General features: G+C 35.8%; 1 protein-coding gene across 4 annotated transcripts in view; it reads left to right on the top strand.

Moving 5' to 3' along the window:
- Positions 1-26,856, top strand: part of MAPK10 (mitogen-activated protein kinase 10) — a 139,637-nt gene that overhangs the window by 110,953 nt on the left and 1,828 nt on the right. For all 4 annotated transcript variants that reach the window (XM_063107619.1, XM_063107617.1, XM_063107618.1 and 1 more), the window contains 2 exons: positions 8,723-8,786; positions 10,530-10,607. In XM_063107619.1, the coding sequence (XP_062963689.1) occupies positions 8,723-8,786; positions 10,530-10,607 (142 nt within the window). The remainder of the gene's footprint in view (positions 1-8,722; positions 8,787-10,529; positions 10,608-26,856) is intronic.

Genomic DNA, 26,856 nt, shown 5'->3' with positions numbered 1-26,856 from the left:
ATTTAATGTTTCTTTAACCCATAAAAATTCTTTCATTTAATCTTTTCTCATGAGACCATAAATTTTATTTCTAACTTTGCCACTCATTAACTGTATGATCATGAACAAATTACTTATGCTCTCTGAGTTTCTGTATTCTCATTTGCAAATTGAATAAGGGTGGCACTAGATAATCTCTGAACTCTCTTCCATCACTAACATTCTATGGTGCTATTGAAAAATAATTACCTTGAAGATCCAGGAAAAAAATAAATTCATACATTTTACTCAGTGAAGAAGTATTATTTAAATATATGATATAAAATGAAGTCACAAGAAAGAGCAGCTTTTATCTTGGGAGAATCAATTAGGGATTGAATAGATACTGGTTAAGGAGATCTCTTCGGTAAGAAATTATTCCCAGCAGCAAGAACTCCATAGAATGCCAACAGAATCTGTATTCCTCAATTTCAGATTTAAAATGTAGAATTGTACACTTTTTTGTACTGTCTGCCAAGAGCTATACATTATAGCTCAGTTTTACATTCTTAAAAATGGAGAAAAATAGAAGGGAATATTGACATTGATGTCTTAGCAAAGCAAAGGGAGAAGCTGTAATTGTTGAAACCCCAGTGGTAGAAAAAGTTTGGAATTCAGTTGTTTTTCTCACTCTTTGTATTAGTCTGTTTCTGATGCTTATAACAAAATGCACAGAACTGAGTAATTTGTAAGAAAATGAAATTTATTGCTTACAGTTGCAGAGGCTAGGAAGTCCAAAGTCCAGGGAACACGTCTGGTGAGGGTCTTGGTGGTGGCAACAGTGACCCAGGAGTCTCACATGGCAGAAAATGGTGGAGCTGAGAGAGAAAAACTCTTCATGTGCTTTGCTTTTAAAGCCCTCAGAACTATGCCTCTGACCACCATTATTAATCCATTCACTACTGCATGGTCCTACAATCTAATCACCTCTTCAAGGCCCCACCTTTCAATGACCATAATAGGATTTCCCACCCTCAACAGTTACTGTGGGGATTAAACCTCCATAAAGTTGGGGGGGGCATTCACTCTACAGCACTCCTCAAGTTGCCATGTACCATATATCTTGCATATGCCATGTCACAACATTGCTATGTAGTGTGCCCTCATATTTATCCTCCAAACCACCACAGTGAAGAGAGTGAAGGACCACAACGTGGGACTGTTCTGCACAAAGTGGGAAATATGGTCACCCTGTTGGCTTGTGTTTCTATTTTTTGCTTTATAAAGATGTTCACTTTAAGTATTGTTTTATTATCCTATACTTTAGAGTCAACAATTCTATTACCATTTGCTCTGGATTCCTCTTTAATTTTGGTTTTAATAAAAATTCCATCATTAATTAGCCATGTGACTTCAAGATATATTTCAAAAAGCTTCTTTGAATATTAGATTTTTGACTCTGAGGGTTATTAGGATAAGGAGCCTAGAATACAGTAGCTTCTCAGGAAAAAGGTGTCTTCCCTTAACTAGATAGAGAGTAATGTTATTCATTTATCAAGCTTGCAAAGACAGTTGGGAGAGCATAGCTGAGAGCAGTATAACTGCATTTTTTTCCCAGGGTCATACCTGTTGTACAGTTCCTGTTTCTTTTAGTCATATATATATCCATGTTGGTGTTGAAGATATTTCTTCTATATTGTTCCAATTTTTTAGGTGCAGTCTCATATTAATATTATCCATCAAGGATCTCTCTGGACCTTTCTGGGGGTGACAGCAATTTTGAAGAGTGGAAATCTTTCATAGGGTTTGAAGACATGCCTTCTGTTACCATGAAAGCCACAATCTTCATTTGTTCCATTTTTCAGCAACTACCAACTACTTTGTTTTTTGAAACTCTCTGCTCTCTTGACTTTTAGAATATTGAAAACACTCTCATTTTCCATGTATTTTTATAAATGTTCCTTTTTTTCCTTCTTAGTGGACTTACCCTCCTCCATCCAGCCTTTCAACCTTCGTGTCCGATGGGAGTCCTCTTTGGTGCTTTAGTCTTTCTGCCTATATACCTTTTCCCTGGGTGACCCCGTCTACTGTCATGGTTTCAGCAAATACCTCTTGCTGATATTCTCAAATGTATGCTATGCTTCTAGCCAACAGCATACTCTGAACTTCAGATCGTATGTTTAATTTTCAAATAGATGTCTCTGCTTACATAGCACCTTGGCTTACCTCTCTACCGATCTCATTTCCTCCTTTCTATTCTCTGTTTCTTTAGATGGGTCCATTAACACCATCATCTTCCCAGCTACTCAGCTTAGAAATTGGGGAGCCATTCTTCTCTCCCATCACACACATTCAGTCAAAAGCTAAATTCCACCAATTTTATTTACCAATATTTATGAATTATTTTCGAATCTACATTTTTTATTCATCCTCACCTTCAGCCAGAACTTTTAAGATTTTTTCAGATCACACAATAGCTCCCTAAATCCTCTCTGCTTTCAGTTGTATTTCTTCAATTCAGCCAGAGATTTGGTCATGCCATTCTCTTACATTCTTCAGTGGTTTGTTCTATATCATGATACCCATGACAATCCTTGATCTAGCCTTTGCCTGACCCATCTGCTTCTCTAGGCACAGCTCTTACTTATTGGCACTTCTAACCATGTATGTTATATATATATATATTTTTTATCACAGATCTCCCTCCAGTTTTCTTTGCATGTGTGTGCACACAAACAGAGAAACACACACACACCACCATCCCCACCACTACCATCACCATCATCTGTGTTGCAGGCTCTGTGCTTTTGCTTATGATGTGCCTTTGGCTTGGAGTTATCTTTTTCTCCTTCTTTTATCTTAACCTCCCACACATATTTTGCTCATTGCATAGGTGTCATCTACTCCAGGAAGTTGTATCCAGATTTTGTTAGGGTTTCTCCACTCTGTTCCCACATACCATATACATATTTCTGCCATTTATTATGTTGTGTACTAATTATCTGTTTTGCATCAGTATTACCCCAGTAAATTGCGAGCTTCTTAAGGTCACAATTTCAATTTTGAAATCTCAATTTCTAATATAGTCTGCCACAAGTTAGGTGCCCAAGATATTTATTGAATGAATAAATTAATTTCAATATTTCCTAACTCACAGTGCCCATGCATTTGTTCATGTGTCTATTATCTCATTTAATTGAAACAATTTGGACATGTATATACAGAACCATCAATATAAAATACATGTAATTCGTATGAAGTTATTGTTTATGCAATTCATATGAATCCATGGTTTAATTTCTTTAAGAATTTCAGTCAAGGAAGTAAAGTCCAAATCTTCAAAAATAATACAAAAGGAATCTTCAGTCTTTGAAGAAATTTCAAAGTGACGAAGTTCACAAACCCTAATTGTTCTCCACATACTTTCCTTAATTTCCTCTCAGCCTTAATTTCTCACATCTCAAATTGTTCTTATCTGCTAAACTCTCTCAAAATACTCTCTCAAGAAACATCTCTGGAGCATCTCTTTATCCATACCTCTCATTTATTTTTTATTTAGATTGTTACATAGCAAAATAGAATTCTTCCTATTTAATAAGGTGGGGAAAGAGAACAAAGGGCAAACACCAACTTCTCTTTAGCCGGCGAAGGCAGAGAGTGTGTTATGGATTATTGGTCAGTTTTTATGCCAGAACCATGCTGTTTTGGTTACTATAGCTTTATAGTATAATTTAAAAAATTCATTTATTGCAACATAATTGTACATATCTGTGGAGTATAGCAGTAAATATCAATATCTATACTTGTGTGCAATATGTGATTCTCAAATCAGGATAATTGATATAGTCAACATTACACAATGTAATCATTTGTTGTGGACCTTTACCAATTTGTTACTCACTCTCTTCCCCTCCCCTTTCCTACCTCTGGTAACCTTAGTTTTCTTCTCTTCTTTTAAAGGTTCAACAAATTATTGTGATTGTTTAATCTTTCTTTTTTAAATTTACTTATTTTTTAGCTCCCATGTGTAAGTGAGGACATGTGGTATTTCTCTTTCTTTTTCTTTTCTTTTCTTTTTTTTTTTGTGGTATTTCTCTTTTGGTGCCTGGCTTATTTCACTTAACATAATTTTCTGTAAGTTCATTCTCCTGCAAATGGCAGAATTTCATTCTTTTTTATGGCTGAGTAGTATTCCATTGTGTATACGTACCACATTTTCCTTATCCAGTCATTCATTGTTGGACATTTAGGTTGGTTCCATCTCTTGGCTATTATAAATAGGGCTGCAAAAAATATGGGAGTTCAGGTATTCTTTTGACATGATGATTTCTATTCTTTGGGTGTACACCCAGCAGTGGGATTGTGGATCATTTGGCAGTTCTATCTGTAATTATTTGAGGAATCTCCATACTGTTTCCCATACTGGCTTCACTAATTTACAGTCCCACCAAAAGTGTAGGAGGGTACCCCTTTCTCCATATCCTCATCAGAGTTTATTTTGTCTTTTTGATAATCTAACCAATCTAACTGGGGTGAGATGATATCTCGATGTGGTTTTGATTTGCATTTCCCTGATGCTGAGTGCTGTTGAGCGTTTTTTCATGTGTCTGTTGGCCATTTGTATACCTTCCTCTGAGAAATGCCTATATAGCTCCTTTGCCCATTTTTTAATCTGGTTACTTGGGGTTTTTTTTGTTGTTGTTGTTTGAATTCCTTGTATATTCTGGATATTAATCCTTTGTCAGATGTATAGTTTGCAAATATTTTCTTCCATTCTGTAAGGTGTCTTTGCATTCTGTTAATTGTTTCTTTTGCTGTGCAGAACCTTTTTAGTTTGATATAATCTTATTTGTGTATTTTTTTCTTTTGTTGCTTGTGCTTTTGGGATTTTATTCATTTCCTCGAGGTTTTTTTTTTTTCTAAGAATTTTATATTTTCAGGTCTTATAGTTAAGTCTTTAATCCATTTTGAGTTGATTTTGGTATTTGACAAAAGGTGTAGGTCTAGTTTCATTCTGGTGCATACAGATGTCCAGTTTTCCCAGCACCATTTATTGAAGAGGCATTCCTTTCCCCAATGTATATTCCTGTTGCCAGTCTAACTGAGGTGAGATGATATCTCAGTGTGGTTTTGATTTGCATTCCCTGATGATTAGTGATGTTGAGCATTTTTTTCAAGTACCTGTTGACCATTTGTATGTTTTCCTTTGAAAAATGTCTATTCAGCTACTTCGCCTATGTTTTAATTGGATTGTTTGGATATTTTTTGCTTGCTTGTTACCATGAAATTGTTTGAGTTCCTTATATATTAATCCCTTGTCAGATGTATAGTTTGAAAATATTTTCTCCCATTCCATAGGTTTTCTTTCTACTCTGCTGATTGTTTTCTTTACTGTGCAGAAGCTTTTTAGTTTGTTATAATACCATTTGTTTATTTTTTCTTTTGTTGCTTGTGCTTTTGGGGTCTTAATTCATGAAGTCTTTGCCCAGTCCTACTTCCTGAAGTGTTTCTCCTATGTTTTATTTTAGTAATTTTTATGGTTTTGGGTCTTTTACTTAAGTCTTGAATTCATTTTAAGGTGACTTTGGTATACGGGGAGAAGTGCTGGTCCAGTTTCATTCTTCTGCATATGGATGTCCAATTTTCCCAGCACCATTTATTGAAAAGGCAGTCTGTTCCCCAATGTATATTCTTGTTTTCTTTGTCAAGGATCACTTGGCTATAAGCATGTGCGTTGATTTCTCGGTTCTCTATTCTGTTCCATTGGTCCAAATGTCTGTTTTGATGCCGGTACCATGCTGTTCTGGTTACAGTAGCTATGTAGAATAATTTGAAGTCAGGTAGTGATATGCCTATGGCTTTATTTATTTATTTTTTTGCTCAGGATTGCTTTGACTATTCATGGTCTTTTTTTGTTCCATATGAATTTTTGGATTTTTTTTTTTTTTTTGTGAATAATGTCATTGGTATTCTGATGGGGATTGCATTGATCTCTTTGGGTAGTATGGACATTTTCACAACATTATTTCTTCCAATCAAAGAGCATGGAATGTCTTTTCATCTTTTTGAATCTTCTTGATTTCTTTCATCAGCGTTTTGTAGTTTTTGTTGTGGAGATCTTTCAGCACCTTGGTTAAATTTATTCCTAGGTATTTTAGTTTTTAGTTTTTGGTAGCTACTGTAAATGGATATGCTTTCTGTTTTTTTTTTTTTTCCTGATAGTTTGTTGTTGTATAGATATGCTACTGATTTTTGTATCTTGATTTTTTTTATCCTGCAATTTTACTGAATTTGTTTATCAGCTCTGGGAGTTTTTTGGTGGAGTCTTTAGGTTTTTCTATGCATAGGATATTGTCATTGCAAACAGGGAATTACTTTTTTATATTGTCATGTAGAAAATCTGTATGTAAGTGACCCTTCCACTGTGGACAAAGTTTGCATCCTCTCTTCCCAAAAGAGTACAAAAAACAAAATCTGAACATATAACCCATTTGCAGAGATCTTTGAATGATAACTATAAATACAAGTGTGTTTAAAGCAACCGTCTTGGTTTATTGGAAGGAAAAATCTTGGATTCAGCAATTTGCTTTCTCTCTTTGTAGTTTGTTTGTGGTTAGAGTCTGTGCACTTCAGGCTTTACACATCAGCAGCAGCTGTTTGCAGAAGCTCCAAGGAAAACCTCCTCAAAAAAGCTTTGTTGAAAAGAGAAAAAGGCATTTACAAACTTTGGCAGGAACTGTACTCTTGAGCCATATTCAGTATTGAAACTTGAATGGAAAAATCCACTGCATGGAGAAGCCAGTCATGCAGGATCTCGAGCTGGGTCTATTGTTAGAAGAAGAAAGAGATGCCAACACACAGAACTCTGTGGGCTCTGAGAGCAGAGGCACACTGTGTCTTGCAGGGGTCCTGGATAAGGCCACCTGGGCAGGAACCTGACGTCAGCATTTTACATGCTCAGGAAGTGGCAAAGCAGGAAGCCTGCCACTTGGCAAAGCATCCATACCAAACCAGAGTTTGGCTTGCGTTAGCTTACTTAGATAACAGTTTCACAGATTTTCAAAAATAACTCTATTTTACTTATTCAGTCATCAAGTCATAATATTTCTATAATTTGGGAGTCCTTGACAGTTTGAGATGAAAGGTCCTGTTCAGTCAGATCTCATGTGTAGTTCCTGATCATCCCAGTCCCTTTATTTGGTTAGTGCTTTTGTGTTCTCACTAGCGTCATGAATTTGCGTGGAGGTCTCCTTTTGCTTAGTTGTCAGGGGTCTGACTGGTGCTGAGTAGAGTTACTCAGCCGGCCATGTCTGAATGGCAGCAGCTGGTTTAAAGCCTTCTGCTCTGGCAGCAACCAGGTGCTGAAGGAATGTCTGGCACCACTGCTGGTTATTTTTCCATACCTCAGTATCATGCTCAGCTGCCTCACCACAGCTGCACAAGATCTTCTATTTTCATATCCAGCTACTTCTGCCCCAATATGCCAAGTCCGGGATGCATATTCGTGTTTGTCACAATTCAGCTACCAGAGATTCTGAATGCGGTGAAGAAGTGCCACTGTGGCACCAGGTGCCGCTCATGAGTCAAAGAACCTCTCACAGAGGCTGGAGGCTATCTCTGAAAATCTTGTCTAAAGCCTTCCTTACAATAGCCATTTTTGAGGGACGCATGTCCTAAATGGCCTGAGTCACTGTTATTGATGACGCTAAGTTTCACACAAGAACTATTGCTTTGGGCGTGTTGGACAAGGGTGCAATGTAGAGTACCTCATCTCGCGGTACCAGAATTATATAGCTCTTCTTAACGCTCACTGTAGTGCCAGCCAATATCATGTTTCTCTACCTCATGGTAATTTATTTTTTCCAAGAGATTTTTTTTTTTTCCTTTCCATGTCTCCTTGCCTGAGTTGGAGCTCCCCTAGCCACCATGATAGATCTCCTCAAGTCTAAATATCAGGTAGAAAAGGTTGGGGGAGTTTATTTGAGCCCCTCTTTCCTGAAAGGCATGTAAGTTTTAAAAATATCTCCTTTTTTATATCTGAACTTCATGTAGGAAGAGGAGTGCTGACGCCGTAAGTTAAGCTGAAGGCCCCATCACATGATTTCTCCAGAGGACTAACCTAGAGGCCACTCAGATGTTCAAAATGATCCACTTCTATAGCCAACTGGCAGCTTCTTTTGCCTAAGAAGGAAAAAAACTTATTTAAATACAGGGCACACAGCTATATATAAAGGTGTTTTATGATGCTCCAAGAAAAATAAAAGGTTGATTTGATTTAAGTATTTATGTTGGGGACTAGTACTGTGGTCTATTGAGATATATAGACACATCTTCAGAGAGGCTCTAAAATGGAACAAAATCTTATCATTTTGGGATAGTTTAAGTACAGTTATGTTATAGAGTAAACAGACAGAGGAAATAACAGCTTCTGGGCCCTTGCCATCGAGTGTCTTGTTTGCTTTTTAAACAACCAGCCATTGGTTGCTTAAGGCATGCGTTCTGAATGAGAAGGTGTTGGGAAGTGAGCTATCAGGCTTTGGTTTTGCTGCCTTATTTAGTCAGCAGCAAATATTGTAACATAAGTGAATACTCCATAAGTTTGTGGGGAAAATTTAACTTCTCATCTACTGTAATTACCCCATTATTTATATAAGATTCTGATCATCACCAAAATCAATGATTAGTGAGGTATTCTTGTGCATTGTAAGAGCTTAGTTATGTTTAGATTATTACAAAATATTTATTGTTTGTTTTTATTCTGCAGCCTCCACCTCAGATATATGACAAACAGTTGGATGAAAGAGAACACACCATTGAAGAATGGAAAGGTGACTCTACTATTTAAAAAAAGTATACTTTTTGCTTATTGAAGCTAAGAAAGTATCCTCAAGGCCTTTCCTTATAAAACAATTTACTAAAACATGATTTTCTAATTGCTATCCTATTAGACCATTTTTGAAGCTCCTAGAACGTCATCTGTCTTTTCACACTAATCACAATATTGCATTTGCTCAAACATGAAAGGAATTAATTATTGGCACCTTTTAAAATAGTGCTGATTATTGCAGCATTTGTCATGGTGGGGGGCAAGCTTCAATTCAGAATTGCAGAATTAAACTTTTCATATTTGTACATAAAATTATCATATAAAACACATAAAATTAAAATTAAGTTTAAAGTGGTTTTAGACTTTAGAAAATAAATGATTGTTAACACATGATTTCATTCATCTGAGTGAATGACTCGAGAATTTAAATCAAAAATATGTGTGCCTAAGTGGCTTATTTGTTTTCAAAGCAGAAAAAGTATGAATGAATACATGAATTCACTTTTTCAGCAAAACTTTTCCAAACACGTACTGCATTTTCAAGATTATACTCAGGGTAAAACAAAGCAGAAAAACAAGTGGACTTATAAAGAATTGTTAAACTAATTTAAATAACCACAGAGTAGAATAATATGAAAAAAATGCAGATTGTAACAAATGATCTGATCAAGGTGGGGAGGAGCATAAAGGGAAGATCCGAATGGAAGAAACTGTTGAGCCACCTTGAAGGAATTAATAAATGTAATTTGGGAAAAGGAAACAAAACACAACAAAACAAAACACAAAGGAGAATACCAGATGGGCAACATAAGAGAAAAATAGTGAATAGGAGTAAGCAAAAAGTGTTATAAGGATAGTGAAGAGATTTCACTGATCAAGGGATCATGTTGGTGAATATGGAAAAATGAGCACATGCAAAAAGTAGATCAAGTAAAAGAAGATGCTGGATGGTAGATGGAAAAGACTTGCTTTGATATAAATAAGCACAGGAAGGCCCTCTTAGGGTTTCGTGAATTGGTAAGTGATAGGATTTCGCCATCATTTGAGGAGGACGTGGACTGAATTGTGAGAAATTGGAGAAGAAATATCTGTAAAGAATGATGATTATATAAATTTTAAGCCATTGCCAAGCAAGAATGAGTAGGGCCAAATTATTTTTAGATAAAGGGATCGAAATAAAAAGAACTGAAGACATTCAAGGTCAGCTCTAGCAATGAGAAAGCCCAAAATGGATGCCAGTTAGGGAATGAATAAAATGAATTTTTTAATGTGTTTAGTTTTAGGCAAGTTTATATTTATAAATCTAAGATATGAGTCTGGGAAAAAGATGAAGTAAGAGATGGAAAATTGTTAGGTTTGGTAATAATTTAAAGTCATGAGAATATCTGCATTTCATAAAAAATGAGTGTAAGAGGAAAATAGATTTTCAAATATAGAGCCATTAAAATCCTTAACAGATAAAGCTAGAATGCATCAGAAGTTCCCCAAAGAATTAGGAAAGCAGGTAAAATGTGTATTCTTCATACATGTATTTATTCAACTGCTTTATTAAGCACTGACTTCCCAGGCTCTAAACTAATTGCAGGGAAATAGAAATAGGGGAGTAAAGAAATCCTAATTGATTTTTAATTTACTCAACCCCATCAAAATGTTGTTATTTGTCATGAGCTAAGAAGTTTCTGTATGGATTAAGGAGAAATCTTTTTTTTTTTTTTATAATAACACAGAGAACTGTCTCTTACAGAACTTATCTACAAGGAAGTGATGAATTCAGAAGAAAAGACGAAAAATGGAGTAGTAAAAGGACAGCCTTCTCCTTCAGGTACTCACTCTCAGTGAATAACAAATAAATTAGTATTTGTATATTTTCTTGGTCTTTCAAGAGGGATTGCAACCAATAACATTGCTTAGAGAGCATATGAACAAGTATCACATGACTGTTTTCTATAATGATTTCAGTTTTATTCCATTTGATATTAAGTGTTGCATTAATTCTGATTATTCTGATTTTAATGACCAAGCACAAAATTCTTTCAGAACATATTTTAAGAGAGCAGTGAATCCTGAAGATATTTTAACATGGGCTGGTAAATGCTCCTCATCAAAATGCAGAGCCATAATGCCCTCTTGACTCCCAAATCAGTGTGAAGGTCAGGAATCCCACCAGCCAAAACCTCTTCCCTCATTCATCTATCAAGACAAGGGTAATTAAAGTCAGCTTGGGAAATCTTTAGTTTGCTATCTATAGACTCTAACACAGCACATACATATTTTGCTGATTCTAGTCATGTGCTTTAAGATTAATTGAGACAATGTACTTGTACTAACCTGTGTTCTGAATATAAAGAGTTTTAGAAAATGTGATAGTTTATTTTCAGCTTCGAATGACACCCAGCTCCTGCTGGCAAGAATGTAGACAGCCAATGAGTACTTTAGAGGAAAACTGAGTTAGGTGTCCTACCTTTTTAATAAACAAGTTTTCCCCATACACTTACAATTGTTTTAGGGGGAAAACATGTAAGATGAATTAGTTAATCAATTATTCATACTGATACTGTTCTTTGAGTAACTAATTTGCACCCACAAACACTGTGATGCCCAAACAGATGAGATTCATTTATGATATGCTTTTTTCACAAGTAGACTTGAAGAAGTATCCAATTTTGTCTGGTCTGTCCTTTCCTCAGTGAGAATACAGGGAATCAATGGAGTTGTCTTCCACCCTTCTCCTCTTACACATTTATCCTAGCATCCACATTGATACACGTCTGCAGAAATTGCTTCTAACTTATCTGCCTGTTCTGCCTGCTGCTGACTGAGGAATTCACAGAATCCAAGAGCCTCAGGATGCTGCCTGCTAAGCAGAAAGACTCCTTGTCTTAAGAATTCCTGTAATGGCCAGAGCATATTTTCCTATAATCATTCAGAAGCCAAAATACCAAGACAGTGAAGGGAGACCTAGCATCTCAGGCTGGGAATGGACAAATTTTAGTAGAACCTATTCTGTTCATCTTCAGTTCAAGTTATCATTACTTCCATACCAACTTTCCATAACATCTTGTCCCCAAAGACTTTTCATATCTTCCCAAAGAATAGGTCTTTCCTTCATATGAGTCCCACTAGTCCCTGCATTTTAAATATTGGACCTCTTGTCTTATTACTTCTTATTGGTGTATTGGTTATTGCAGTTTTATTGAGTGTGTTATGTGCGTTTATCTTTGTGTACCATGCAGTGCCTAAGTGCTGTGCTTTGCACATGTTAGTAGCTTGATAAATTTTTATTAATTTAAAATTTGCCATTCAGTTCCTCTCTCAGCATGTTTCTTGGTGCTATTCCAAAGACAGAATTCAACACAGGATAATAGCTTTAATACAATTTAGTGTGCAATTCAGTGTGTTTCTATACCACTGTTATAAATATTTATTCACCCTGTTAATCTCCGTGTATCAAGTATGTGAATGGTTGCTATGGGCATCTGTTTATGCTTCAGACAAAGGTTTTCTGCTTTCAGGTAGTTATTTGATTCATTCTTTTGGGGAAATGTATATTCATGAATTTTTTTTGGCAGGCCTGTTTAATGTGTTACTGATTAATTCTAAAACATGCCACTTAAGCTCTACTTGATTGAGAAGGCTAAGCCACTTTTTAACTGTTCCAGTTACCTATAAAAATGAGAAATTATCCTCCTAAACTGTAGTAGACTGGCCTAACCAATGTACAGTTAAAATGATTCAATCTTTCACTACATGATTTTAAAGGAAAAATATTCATGATTTAATTTTGAGAAATTATATCAATATTACATATTATAGAACATATTTATGTATGATATATTTGTATGCATCATATAGAGGCTATAGGATAGCTTTGTGTTGGAGCCAACTCTACCAGCTTATGAGGGCCAGTTATGCACTTCTCTTCCCAAATATGAGCTTTTTGACCACATGCTGGTAGCTTGAAATCAGCCACAGAGGATTCACAACATGGAAACTGGCAGACCCTACAGATCAGGGCATTTTTTTCCCCTGGAGGGCCAACTGTTAAGTTTTTATCTATGCACTGCTGTGCGTGTATGTGCACATGTGTGTGCAAACTATGCTGGAAAGAAAAAGCAATTACTGAAAAAATTTCTGGAAAGTCAGCTCTTTTACATTCTTCATTATATTCACCTTTTCGTACTAATGTTTGCATAGCATATTTTATTTTATAAATAGCTAGCATAAAGTAATTTTACAATAAAGACTCTCTTAATATTCAGTTATGGCAATACTGGGAATCCTACAGTCAGGGATTCAGTTAATGCAGTTTCTCAGGGACAAATTGGTTTTAATATTGAAACCCATGTTAAAGCGATGCTTTTAAAATGCAAATAGGAAGTTAAATGTGCATTTGCAGAATAACTTATAGGTTTGAAATTTATTGGTGGACTTATTGTATATTAATAAGAAATAAATCTAAACTTCGGATACATTTCTAAATAAATAATTGTGCTCCCTTCTGCTATCTGATTTCACTTCCATGGTGATTTATTCTCAAAGATAGTATAGCTGCTTGCTTCTTGAATTGATTTGTAAAGACTGCTGAGGGAATAGCAGTCCATGAACAGAAAATAATTTTCTTCTAAAAGCATTTGTTATAGAATGTTAGAGCTAGAACACATACAGGAGGTCATCTAATCCAACAGTTCTCAGTTTGTTCACCACCCCTGTCCTACCTGAGAAGTTAGGTTCCTATAAGTGACAATGACTTGCTAAGGTAAGAATGCTCAGCACCAGGATGGGCAGAACAGCCCACCTCCTCCTCAGTGTGGACCACATGCCCCACCATGGGAGTATGTCTTTTCCACTTAAGAGTCACTGATTTAATCCAATGATTTTGTTTATTTTTTATTAGAAAACCTCAAGCCCAAGTAAGGGTGGGACTCAAGATCGTGCAGGTAGAGAACGGAATATAATTAAGTGATTATTTTTGTTCTAATGTTTTTTCTAATTCTTTGTATCCATCTTTTTTGTTGTTGCTAGTGGTGTGTGGGGGGAGTGGATATCAGGAAAATAATTTATTTAAAAAAGCAGAACAACATTTTCCTCTGTTGGAAAATGTCTGAATACTTTTTGATTAGGTAATCAAACTTCTGAGAAGTTTTTATTAGCATAAGTTACTTCTTTCTATGAAACCATTTTTTTTTTTTTAGGTCATGTTGAAAGGAGCTAATATTCCTCATTTGCAAACCTGTTAGTATTTTTAATTCATTTTAATGCCATTTTTACTGGCAAAAATTTATAATACTTTATTGATGGCAAAACATTTTTGGAAATGAATATAACCCATACTGGTATCTCCTATGTTATATAGAATGAAGGGATATTTATCACATTGCCAGATATCCAAGGTGAAGTGGGTATTGTAATCAGATTCAATTCAGTTAAATTCTGTTACAGAGATTTTCACAAACTGCTTGGCGGTGAGTTAACAACTTCGAGCCAAGGTCTGTGTCTTGTCCCTTATATTTGTGTTTGGTTTTATGGTTTACAAAGCTTATTTATTACCTACATGAAAGTAGACTTGGATGGATCATCCAGTAAAGCCAGAAGTGGCTGCAGTCCAGGAGGCATTTATTATAGTGCAATAGGGAGTCATAGAGAAGCAAAGATTTTTTCATCTAACAGTGATGGGCCAGTTAATATTTAACAACCATTCTTAAAACAAAATGCTGATTAGTAGCATATGCCAATTTCTGTGGTGTGAATATTCTCACTGTGACCATTTTAAAACTACCAATGTGACATTCATGAATGCAGAGTTCAAAAGAGATGCTACTGATTGGATCTGGGTTTGGGAAACAAAAAAGAGATGGAGACTGAGATGGCTCACAAGATGATCCCAGGCATTGCTACCACCACAAGCAATCCACTAGCAGCAATTAAAGCACAAATCTGCCATCCTGAGGCCACTAGAATGCAGAGGAAGAGGAGGAGAGACCGGCTGAGTCCATGAAGGTGTGGAAAGCCACAGAGGGCAGGAGGAAGGATCACTTGGAACAATCCCAGCTGCTCCTGGGTGGCGTGGCATGGCACAGTGCAGCGCACAGAGCAGCTTCCTGGTATCAGCAGAGCCAATGTGGTGCTTTTCACCTGGAGCTACTTGGAGCCTGCAGGAGAGAAAAGTACTGCAATGCTGGGGAAAAAAACCCAAAAAGATCACTTTGGAACATTTCATCCCATTTCCCAAACCAGCATAGCTATTCATGAAGTTCCCCTGCACACACCTACAGTGGAGGGGCTGCAACCAGTGAGAGGAAAGGATTACTTTGGAGCCCTCTGTCCCCCACCAATAAGGCCAGCATAACATCATACATGGAGAGGCCACTGAACTTGCTGTCTTAGGGGTGAGAGGAGAGAGTAAGAGATGAGGATCTGATTTGTCCTTTGCTGGGAACTCATCGCAGCTGATCTGCAACCCCATCATCATGGGTGCCACACAGTGGAGACTGGTGGTGTGATAGTGCCCCAGGGGACACAGTACATGGGATAGAGTCCTGGACTGGCTTTTTCCCACTGCCCATTTGCCCTTGTGAAGTCTCCCCATGACCCAGGATTGACCAAAAGGCCAACAATTAAAATCTGGTTTTAGAAAATATTCCAAACCAGACTGATAACTGCTAGGCAGCAATTTAGCTCAAGCACAGCCTCCAAGTTCCAGTTCCCATAGTAAGTCATCCCAAACCCAGGAATTAATGGCAGAACAGCAAGTTAGTTCTAGTGCAGTGTTTAAGTGGTGGTGGTTCTAAACCAACCACAGAATGGGGAAAACAACAACAACAACAACAAAAGAAAAACTGTAGGCTAGTGATAAAGTTCTGATACTAAGCAGTAAAGGTTTAACACCACCAAAGAACACCTATAAAATCTGGAAAAGGTAGCTATCTCCTCAAATGCGTAGGCATCAATGTAAAGACAAAAAGATCAAGAAAGAACAGTGAAATATGACACCACCAAGAGAAATCAATAAAATTCTAGCAATGGGCTCAGAAGAACAGAAAATTTACGAAATGTCTGACAAAGAATTTAGATTAATTCTCTTAAAGATGGTCAAGGAGTCACAAGAAAATACTCATAGAAAATTAAATGGTATTTGGAAAACAATCCAGAAGCAGAACAAGAAACTTAGCAAAGGGATGGAATCAATTAAAAAATAGAAATTCTAAAAATAAAGAATACCTTATCTGAACTGAAAAACTTGTTAGAAAACTCTAATGGCAGACTTGATCACACAGAGGAAAGAATCAGTGAGCTTAAAGATAAAACACATGCAATTATCCAATCAGAGGAGCAAAAGAAAAAAGAATAAGAAAATATAAAATAGAATTGCAGCAATCATGAGACCTTGTCAAGTGAAACAACCTATGCATAACTGGAGTACCTGAAAAGGACAGAAAAGGAAAAGACCTAGAAAGCATATTTAAGGAAATAATGGCTGAAAAATTCCCATGTACAGAGAAAGATGATGGCACTCAGGTGCAGGAAGCTAAGAGATCACCATCAAATTCAGTCCGAAGAGGAATACCCCAAGGTACATCATAATGCAATTGTCAAAAACCAAAGACAAAGAAAGAATAATGAAAGCAGTAGGAGAAAAGAAACACATAACATTCAAAGAAACCTCAATGTGGCTTGTAGCAGGTTCTCAGAAGAAACCATACAGGCCAGGAGAGAGTGGGGTTATATATTCAAAGTACCAAAGGAAAAAGACTGTCAACCAAGAATTTTGTATCCATCAAAACTAAATCTCAAATATGAAGGACAAATACTTTCTAGACAAACAGAAGCTAAGGTAAATCGTTAACACTAGACCTGCCTTACAAGAAATGCTAAAGCGAGTTTTTCTCAATGAAGGTGACACTAAGTGTAACAAGAAAACATTTGAAGGTATAAAACTCACTAGTAAAGTAAGTACACAGTCAATTCAATATACTCCAATGTTGTAAGGGTAGTGAATAAACCACTTATGTCTTTTATATGAAGACTAAAAGAGAAACCTATTAATGATAATAAATGCAACAACTGTATAAGTGATAGGCCATATTAAAATAAGTAACTTGAAACAACAGAATGTCAAAAGTGGGAAGGGATGACAAAGTGTAGAGTCTGCTTTGGTTTTTCCTTTTTTTCTTAGTAAAGTTAAGTTGTTATTAAACATCTGTTATATAACTATGACTTGTTTTTCGTAAGCTTCGTAGTAACCGTAACACAAAAACCTGTAATAGATATACTAAAATAAATTGTGCAGAATCAAATATACTACCAGAGAAAATCACTTAATTACGAAGGAAGACAGAAAGAGAAAAAGGGAGGGAAAGGATCTACAAAATAATTAGAAAAAAAAGTAATGGAAGGGTTGAGACGAGGAGGAGGGGAAGAGATGGATTAGTGGGTACGAAGTTACTGGTAGATAGGAAGCCTAAGTTCTGGTGTTCTGGGCTGACTATAGCTGATAATATTATACTGTATATTTCTAAATAGCTAGCAAAAATGGCCTTGACTGTAATCATCACAAAAAAGGATAAATATTTAGATGGTGGATAAGCTACCTACCCTAAGTGAATCATTGTACAATATGTGCATGTATTTAAACAATACACTGTACCTCACAGACATACACAATTAAAATTTTCAAAAAGGAAAGAAAAAAAAAAAAGAGAGATGCTAATAATTGGCTCTAAGAAGCCTCTAAAAGCCAGCTGAAACACACCACTAGACAGTGCACATCATTCTCCCACCATAATACTCTATAAGGGGAAACCCTTCTCATAAAACAAGCAGATGTAATGGGAATTTTACAGAGGAAGCATTGGAAGAGAAGACCTCTCTTAATAAAAATGTGCTGTAAAAACTCAGAAACAATAGTCTATGGAACCCTAGAAAGACTGACAGATTATGAACTTTGAATAAATGAATGCTAATTGTAATTTGTATTTAATGTTGATGAAATAGAGGGCAGGATCATTCCAACATGGAAGATAAGGATTACAGGGTACCAGCAGATGAGCAAAAGGAGAAGACAGACAGCTATAATAAAATGATTTATTTTGGCCCAAATGGTTTAACAGTTTAACTAGCTTAATAGCAGAGAGAAACTTGTTTTCTCTCACAGAACCTACCCAGAGAATACACATAAAAGATACTCAATAACGTTTTGTTAAATTAAGTACTTATTCTGTGCTCAGCAATAGACATTGCAGAAGACAGGAGAAATGAAGTATAATGAAAAAAGCAAAAAGAAGCAGGGGAAACGTAAGTATGAAGTAATCAAATACCGATACTATATATTGTAAGGGGCTGACTGTATGGCATTGCACCCAGAATATTCCAAAAGTGTGCTTAAAATATGCTCATCATTAAATAAGTTTAGTAGGAGTGCTGTGTATTTTATAAGCGTGACCTGCAGCATGATTCCCTGTTTACAAAGAGCTTATTAAAAGCTACTCTGGCTTTTGCTGCCTTCATTCAGTACTATTTATAGATAGAAATTTGTGTTTTGTTGAGGACATTTCCTCAGTGTTGTGTATTTTCTCTAGCTGCTATTGTTGTGGGTTTGTGTTTATTTGTAAACATCAAATTGTGTTTCTATTAGTTATGGGAGCTTTATCTCAGCTTAGCCTTATTTTGCCTTTGTTTGAATCATTACTCAGGTTTATCTGTTACAATAAAAATATGTCCACGTAATCAATTCCAGCCAGGAAAGGAAGAAAAGTCTATCGCAAGAGAAGACCAACACTATTATGTAAAGATACTTTAAATACTTTTTGGCTTGCATTATGCCGAAACTTTTAAAACTTTTAAACTGGCTACTTTGTCATAATTTAAATAAAGCCTGCTAGCAGAAGTCTTCCTGGTTCCACTAAAATTTTAATTATAATATTTATGAAATTTATATAGAATTTGATCTATTTGGTTTCCAATACACTGACACTGAGACTTGCTTGAAGAAATCAGTTGTATTTCTATATACTAGTAATGAACAGAAAACAATTCCATTTATGATAGAATCACAAATAAAAATATTTAGGAATAAATTTAACAAAAGAAGGGCAAAGTTTGTACTCTGAAAACTATGAAACATTGTTGGGAGAAATTAAAGACTACCTAAATAAATGGAAAGATATTCAATTGTTCATAGGTTGGAATATTTAATATTTTAAGGTGACAATATTCTCTAAATTTATTTACAGATTAAACACCATGCTTATCAAAACCATAGCTGGGGTTTTTTTGCACAGTTTTTTTTTTTTTTTTTTTTGCAAAATTGACAAGCTGATCTTAAAATTTACATGCAAAATGTGAGGAACACAGAATAGCCAAAACAATCTTGAAAAAGAACACAATTGGAGGATTCACACTTTCTGATTTCAGAACTTACTAGAAGCTACAATATTTAAGACAGTGTGCTACTTGCATGAAGATATATAAATAGGTAAATGGAATGGAATTGAGAATCCAGAAATAAATCCTCACATTTATGATTAACTGATTTTTAAAAAAATTTATTGAAGCATAATTGATTATACATATTTTGGGGGTATAGCATTGACTACCATCACCTGTGTACAACATGTGATGATCAAATCAATATTATTAGTATATTCATTATTACAAATCATAATTATTCTTTATGTCCTTTACTCAATCTCTCCCCAACCCCCCTCTTCATCCCACTCTCCCCAACCTCTAGTAACCATAGATCTGTTCTCTCCTTCTGAAAGTTCAATGTATTATTGTGGTCTTTTCTTTCTTTCCTTCCTGCCTTCCTGCCTGCCTGCTATCCTTCCTTCCTTCCTCCTTTCCTTCCTTCCTTCCTTCTTTGCACCCACTTATGAGTGAAGACAAGCGGTATTTTTCTGTGTCTGGCTTTTATTTCACTTAACATAATTTTCTCCAGGCTCATCCATGTTGTTGCAAATAGCAGAATTTCTTCCATTTTTATGTCTGAGTATATTCTGCTGTGTCTACATACTACATTTTTCTTATCCAGTCATTTCTTGATGGACATTTAGGTTTGTTCCATATTTTGGCTATTGTAAACAGAGCCGCGATGAACATGGGAGTGCAGGTATCCCATCGTCATTATGGTTTCATTTCCTTTGGGTATATACCCAGTAGTGGGATTGCTGGATCATATGGCAGTTCTATCTACAGTTGTTTGAGAAACGGCCATACTGTTTTCCATGCTGGCTGTACTATTTTACAGTCCGAACGACAGAGTAGAAGAATTTCCCTTTCTCCAAATCCTTGCCAGTATTTGTTATTTTCAGTCTTTTTAACAATGGACAGACTAACTAGGGTAAGATGGTATCTCAGTGTGGTTTTGATTTGCATTTCCCTGTTGATTAGTGATGTTTAGCATTTTTTCAAGTACCTGTGGGGCATTTGTATACTTTTCATTGAAAAATGTCTATTCAGCTACTTTGCCTATTTTTTAATTGGATTATTTGAAAATATTTTCTCACATTCCATAGGTTTTCTTTTCACTCTGTTGATTGTTGCCTTTACAGTGAAGAAGCTTTTTAGTTTGGTATAATCCCATTTGTTTATTTCTTCTTTTGTTGCTGGTGCTTTTGGGGTCTTACTCATGAAGTCTTTGTCCAGTCCTACTTCCTGAAGTGTTTCCCCTATGTTTTCTTTTAGTAATTTTTATGGTTTGGGACCTTATACTTATGTCTTGGATCTATGAGGTGATTTTGGTATACGGGGAGAGGTAATGGTCTAGTTTCATTTTTCTGCATAAGGATGTCCAATTTTCCCAGCAACGTTTATTGAAGAGGCAGTCTTTCCCCGATGTATGTTCTTGTTGCCTTTGTCAAGGATCACTTGGCTGCAAGCATGTGGGTTGATTTCTGGGATCTCTATTCTGTTTCATTGGTCCAAATGTCTGCTTTTATGCCATACTATGCTGTTGCAGTACCTTTGTAGTATAATATGAAGTTAGGTAGTGTTATGCCTATAGCTTTATTATTTTTTTTGCTCAGGATTGCTTTGACTATTCATGCTCTTTTGTTGTTCCATATGTATTTTAGGATTTTTTTTTATATTTTTGTGAAGAATGTCATAGGTATTTTGATAGGTATTTTGATGGGATTTTTGATGGGTATTTTGATGGGGATTGCATTGAATCTGTAGACAGTTTTGGGTAGTATGGACATTTTCATGATGTTGAATCCAAGAGTATGGAATGTCTTTCTGCCTTTTTATGTCCTCCTTAGTTTCTTCAGTGGTGTTTTGTAGTTCTTGTTGTAGAGATCTTTTACCTCCTTAGTTAAATTGAGTCCTAAGTATTTTATTTTTTTGGTGACTATTGTAAATGCCTTACTCTCTTGATTTATTTTTCTGCTAGTTCATTGCTGGAGTATAAAAACACCACTGATTTTTTTATTTTGTATCCTGCAGCATTACCGAAATTGTTAACCAGTCATCTCTAAGAGTTTTTTAGTGGAATCTTTAGGATTTTCTATGTATAGGATTGTGTCATCTGCAAACAGGGACAATTTGACTTCATCTTTTCCGATCAGGATGCACTTTCTTTCTCTTGCCTGCTTACTCTGGCTGGTACTTCCAGTACTAGTTAAACAGGAGTGGAGAGAATGGGCATCTTTGTCTTATTCCTGTTCTTAAGGGAAAAGCTTTCAGCTTTTCCCCATTCAGGATGATATTGCCAGTGGGTTTGTCATATATGGCTCTTATTGTGCTTGGATACTTTCCTTCTAACCTAATCTGCTGAGAGTTTTTATCATGAAGGTATGTTGAATTTTGTCAAATGATTTTTCTGCATCTACTTTGATGATCTACTGAGATGATCATATGGTTTTTGTCCTTGATGTTGGTGATGTGGTGTGTCACATTTATTGACTTGCTTATGTTGAACCATCCTTGTGTCCCTGGGATGAATCCCACTTGATCATGGTGTATAGTTTTCTTGATGTATTGTTGTATTCTTTTTGCTAATGTTTCATTGAGGATTTTTGCATCTATATAGGTTCATCAGAGATTTGGCCTGTAATTTTCTTTTTTTCTTGTATCTTTTTCTGGCTTTGGTATCAAGTTGATGCTGGCCTCATAGAATGAGTATGGGAGAATTGCCTGTGTTTCAATATTTTTCAAATAGTTTGAAGAGAATTGGTATTAATTCCTCTTTAATGTTTTGATAGAATTGAGCAGTAAAGCCATCTGTTGCTGGGCTTTTCTTTGTTGGGAGACTGATTACTTCTTCAATCTCAACACTTGTTATTGGTCTGTTCAGGTTTTCTGTATCTTCTTGGTTCAGTCTTGGTAATTTGTATGTGCCCAGAAATTTATCCATTTTCTCCAGGTTTTCAAATTTGTTGGCATATAGTTGTTTATAATAGTCTTCCATGATTCTTTATATTTCTGTGGTATCAGTTGTAATGTCTCCTTTTTCATTTCTGATTTTTGTTATTTGGGTCTTCTCTCTTCTTTTTTTTTTTTTTTTTCTTTTTGTTAGCCTAGCTAATGGTTTATCTATTTTATTTATCTTATCAAAAAGTCAACTTTTTGTTTCATTGATCTTTTGTATCATTTTTGGATCTCTGTTTCATTTAGTTCTGCTCTGATCTTAATTATGTCTTTCTGTCTACTACTTTTAAGATTGGATTGTTGTTGTTTTTCTAGTTCTTTGAGGTGTAGCATTAGGTTGTTTATTTGAAGACTTTCTATTCTTTTGATGTAAGCATTAATTGCAATAAACTTCCCTCTTAGTACTTCTTTTGCAGTATCCCACAGGCTTTGGTATGATGTTTCTTTATTTTCATTAGTTTTAAGAAATTTTTGATTTCCTGTTTAATTTCTTCTTGTACCCATAGGTTGTTGAGGAGCCTGTTGTTTAGTTTCCATGTGTTTGTATAGTTTCCAGAGTTTCACTTGTTATTGATTTCCAGTCTAATCTGTTGTGGTCTGATAAGATACTTGAAATGATTTTAATTTTTAAAATTTGCTGAGACTTGATATGTAGCCTAACATGTGGTCTATCGTGGAGAATGTTCCACATGCTGATGAGAAGAATGTATATTCTGTAGTTGGATGAAATGTTCTGTCGATACCTGCCAGGTCCAGTTGGTCTCAGGTGTAGCTTAAATCCTCTGTTTCTTTCTTGATTTGTTGCCTAGAAGATCTGTCCAATACTGAGAGAGGGGTGTTCAGGTCCCCCTCTATTATTGTACTGAGGTGTATATCTTTCTTTAGGTCTAATAGTGTTTGCTTTATATATCTGGGTGTTCTGGTGTTAGGTGTATACATATTTATGATTGTTATGTCTTCTTGTTGGATAGAACCCTTTATCAATACATAGTGGCCTTCTTTGTCCTTTTTATGGTTTTTGGCTTAAAGTCTATTTTGTCTGATATCAGAATAGCGATTCCTGCTTGTATTTGGTTTCCATTTGCATGCTATATCTTTTTCTACCCTTTCACTTTTAGTCTGTGTGTTTTTTCACAGATGAAGTGAGTCTCTTGAATATAGCATAGAGTTGGGTCTAGCTTTTTAATCCGATCAGTCAGTCTGTGTTTTTTGGATGGGGAGCTTAATTCATTTACATTTAGGGTTGTTATCAACAGGAGTTGTTTTACTCCAGGCATGTTATTGCTTTTTGTTTAGCTGTTTTAAAAATCCTTTCTTCTCCTTTTATTATTCATCTTCAACGTTTGTTGGTTTTTTGAGGTGGTATGATTTAGTTTCTTTTTCTTTCTTATTTGCGTTTTTGTTTTAATGGTGGGATTTTTTTCTCTGTTGTGTATCCATGATAGTGATTATCATTTTTTAGGTTCCAGATGCAGGACTGTCTTGCAGGGGTGGTCATGTGGTGGTGAATTCCCACAGTTTTTGTTTGTCTGGGAAATACACTATTTCTCCCTCACTTCTGAGGGATAGCCTGGCTGAGTATAGAAATCTTGGCTGGCAATTTTTTCTGGCATTTAGAATATATCATTCCATTTTCTTCTGGCCTATAAAGTTTCAGTTGAGAAGTCTGCTGTTAGTCTGATTGCGGCTCCTTTGTAGGTGACTCGATGCTTTTCTCTTGCTGCTTTTAGAGTTCTGTCTTTGTCTTGATCTTTGTCAGTTTGACTATACAATGTGTCTCAGAGAGGATCTTTTTGGATTGAATCTATTTGGGGATCTTTGGGCTCTTGGATCTGAAGTTCCGTGTCCCTCCCTTTATCTATGAAGTTTTCTGTTATTATTTCCTTGAATAGGTTTTCAGTGCGTTTTCCTCTCTCCTCCCTTTCTGGAACACCAATTATTCGGATGTTTGTGTGCTTCAGGTTGTCTGCTAGTTCTCTTAGATGTTCTTCATTTTTAAAATTCTTTTCTCCTTTTTTTTTTTTTTTTTGGTCTGCCTGTGTTATTTCAAAAAGACTGTCTTCATGATCTGAAATTCTTTCTTCTGCTTGCTCTAATCTGCTGTTTAAGCTCTCAGTTGTGCTTTTATTTCATTGAATGAATCCTTCAGTTCCAGGACGTCTGCTACATTTCTTTTAAAGGTATTAATCTCTTTGTAAATTTCCTCCTTCATATCCTGAATGTTTTTTTATCATTTCATTATGTTCTCTAATTGAGTCTTCTCTTATCTCTTTGAGTTTTCTTAAGATTGTTGGTCAGAATTCCTTTTCAGACATCTTAAATGTTTCCTGCCCTGTGGAGATGGATACTTGAGAATTATTGTATCCTTTGGTGGTGACATATTTCTTGTTTACTTATATTTCTAGTATCTCTATATTGATGTCTGGTCATCTGGTACAGCAGTTGTTTCTTCTGTTACTCTGGGGCAGGCTTTGAGGAGAAAGACTTCCTCCTCTATTTGCAGGCTCTCCTAGTGACCCCTTGTGTCAATGCAGTTGAGTGTGCAGTGGGCTGCTTGGAGGGTGGTCCTGGCTGCTTCTTTGGCATTGAGCCATCCTTGCAGTGGCAGTAGCTGCTGTGGCAGTGGCTGTGTAGACCACCTGCATGGAAATGGTGTTTGTGGTGCTGCCTGAGGTTTCTGGTTGGGCTCCCATTCACATGGGACACTCCCTTGCCTGCTGCTTGGGCAGTGGAACTGGCCCTATGATCAACTGATTTTTGACAAGAATGTCAAGATGATTCCATGGGCCAAGAATAGTCTTTTCAATAAGTGGTGCTGGGACAACTGGATATCCACATGCAAAAGAATGAAGGTGAACCCCTACCTCATACCATATACAAAAATGAACTCAAATGGATTATAAACTTAAGTGAAAAGGTTAAAATTATAAAACTTAGACAAAAACATAAGAGTAAATCCTCATAATCTTGGGTCAGGAAATGGTTTCCTAGATATGACACAAAAAACAAAAGTGACAAGAGAAAAGATAGACAAATCTGACTTCATCAAAATTAAAACATTTATGCTTCAAAAGACACCCTCAAGAAAGTGAAAAGATAATCCATAGAACAGGAGAAAAATACTTGCAAATTATGTATCTGATATATACATCTGGACATGTATCCAGTTTATATAAAGAGCTCTCACAACTCAATAATTAAAAGAAAATAACCCAACTAAGAAATGGTCAAAGCACTGAGTAGAATTTCTTCAAAAAAGATATGCAAATGACCAACAAGCACTTGAAAAGATACTCAACATCAATAGACATAAGTCAAATGCAAGTCAAACCACAATGAGACAGCATATCACACACACTAGGATGGCTATAATCAAAAAGACTGATAATCAGAGGTGTTGGTGTGGATGTGGAGAAGTTGTAATCCTCATACACTACTGGTAGGAGCATAATTTGGTGCTCTCACTTTATAAAACAGTTTGGATAATAGCCAAAAAGTAGAGAATACCTAAATGCCCATCAAATGCCCATCAATTAATAAAGACATAAAATTCGATGTATCCATACAATGTAATATTATTGACCCATAAGAAGAAATAAAGTACTGACCCAAAGCATGGATAAACCTTGAAAACATTATACTGTGTGAAATTGGCCAGTATCAAATGATCACATGTTGTGTGCTTCCCTTTATTGTATGAAATGTTCAGAATAGGTAATTTTATAAGGACAAAAAGTAGATTAGTCATTGCCGAGGGCTGTGGGTGGGGAGGTGAGGAATGGTGTGCAGGGTTTCTCTTTGGGGTGATAAAATCGTGCAAAACTGATCATTGTGCTGGCTGCACAGTGCTGTGGATATACTAAAAAACACTGAATTGCACAAATTAAACTTGTAAGTTATATGACATATGAATTATATCTTAATAAAGCTGTCACAAAAAGATATATGAGCATCAGTTTATATCTCAAGTCAAAACTAAATCTAAACTGTAGTACCATGATTTGAAGCCATCATAGTGCAGGGCTATGTCATCCAGGAGACAAATGGACAATAAGGAAAAAGCAATCTCACTCTGTCAGGCCCACAATTGATCAGGCCTTTATTAGAATCCTGGACCCAGTTTTAATATCTATGCTTTAATAAGAATGTAGAAAATGAAAGAAGATCCTGAGAAGTTGATCATAGTGACACTAAATTATTAGAGACCAGAGCTTATAAGAGAATATGAAGGATGTTGGTATAATTTAATCCAGAATCAGAGGGAAAAACAGAGCACTTGGGCTATATAAGGGAATTATGGGTTGTCTGCTAGTATATGAAATCTTATTATGAGAGGAAATGAACTAGCACTGAACCATATCTATAAGGAATATAATTAAATAAAGTCAGACTAATTAAAGCCAGATAACTTTACACATTATTCTGATAGTGAGAGTAACTATTTATAGGAAGATAATAGGAGGACTTTAAAAATCTCTTCTAGAGACATTTGAGACTAGGATGTATTGGTACTTTTAGGAGTTTAAAGAGCACGAAAAATGCCTAAGCTTTTCTGTTTATGAAAATATTGGGATACAGAAGAATACATATTAAATGATCATGACCAGGGAAACTTCCTAGGAAAAAAGACTGGAAAAAATATATCAGAAGTTTAATAGTTCTTACCATTAATTTGAGAATTGGTGCACATTGTTATATTTTTTCCT

Source organism: Cynocephalus volans, chromosome 9, assembly GCF_027409185.1.
Source record: "Cynocephalus volans isolate mCynVol1 chromosome 9, mCynVol1.pri, whole genome shotgun sequence".
Taxonomy (NCBI): Eukaryota; Metazoa; Chordata; class Mammalia; order Dermoptera; family Cynocephalidae; genus Cynocephalus; species Cynocephalus volans.
This window is presented reverse-complemented; position numbering and strand designations above follow the sequence as displayed.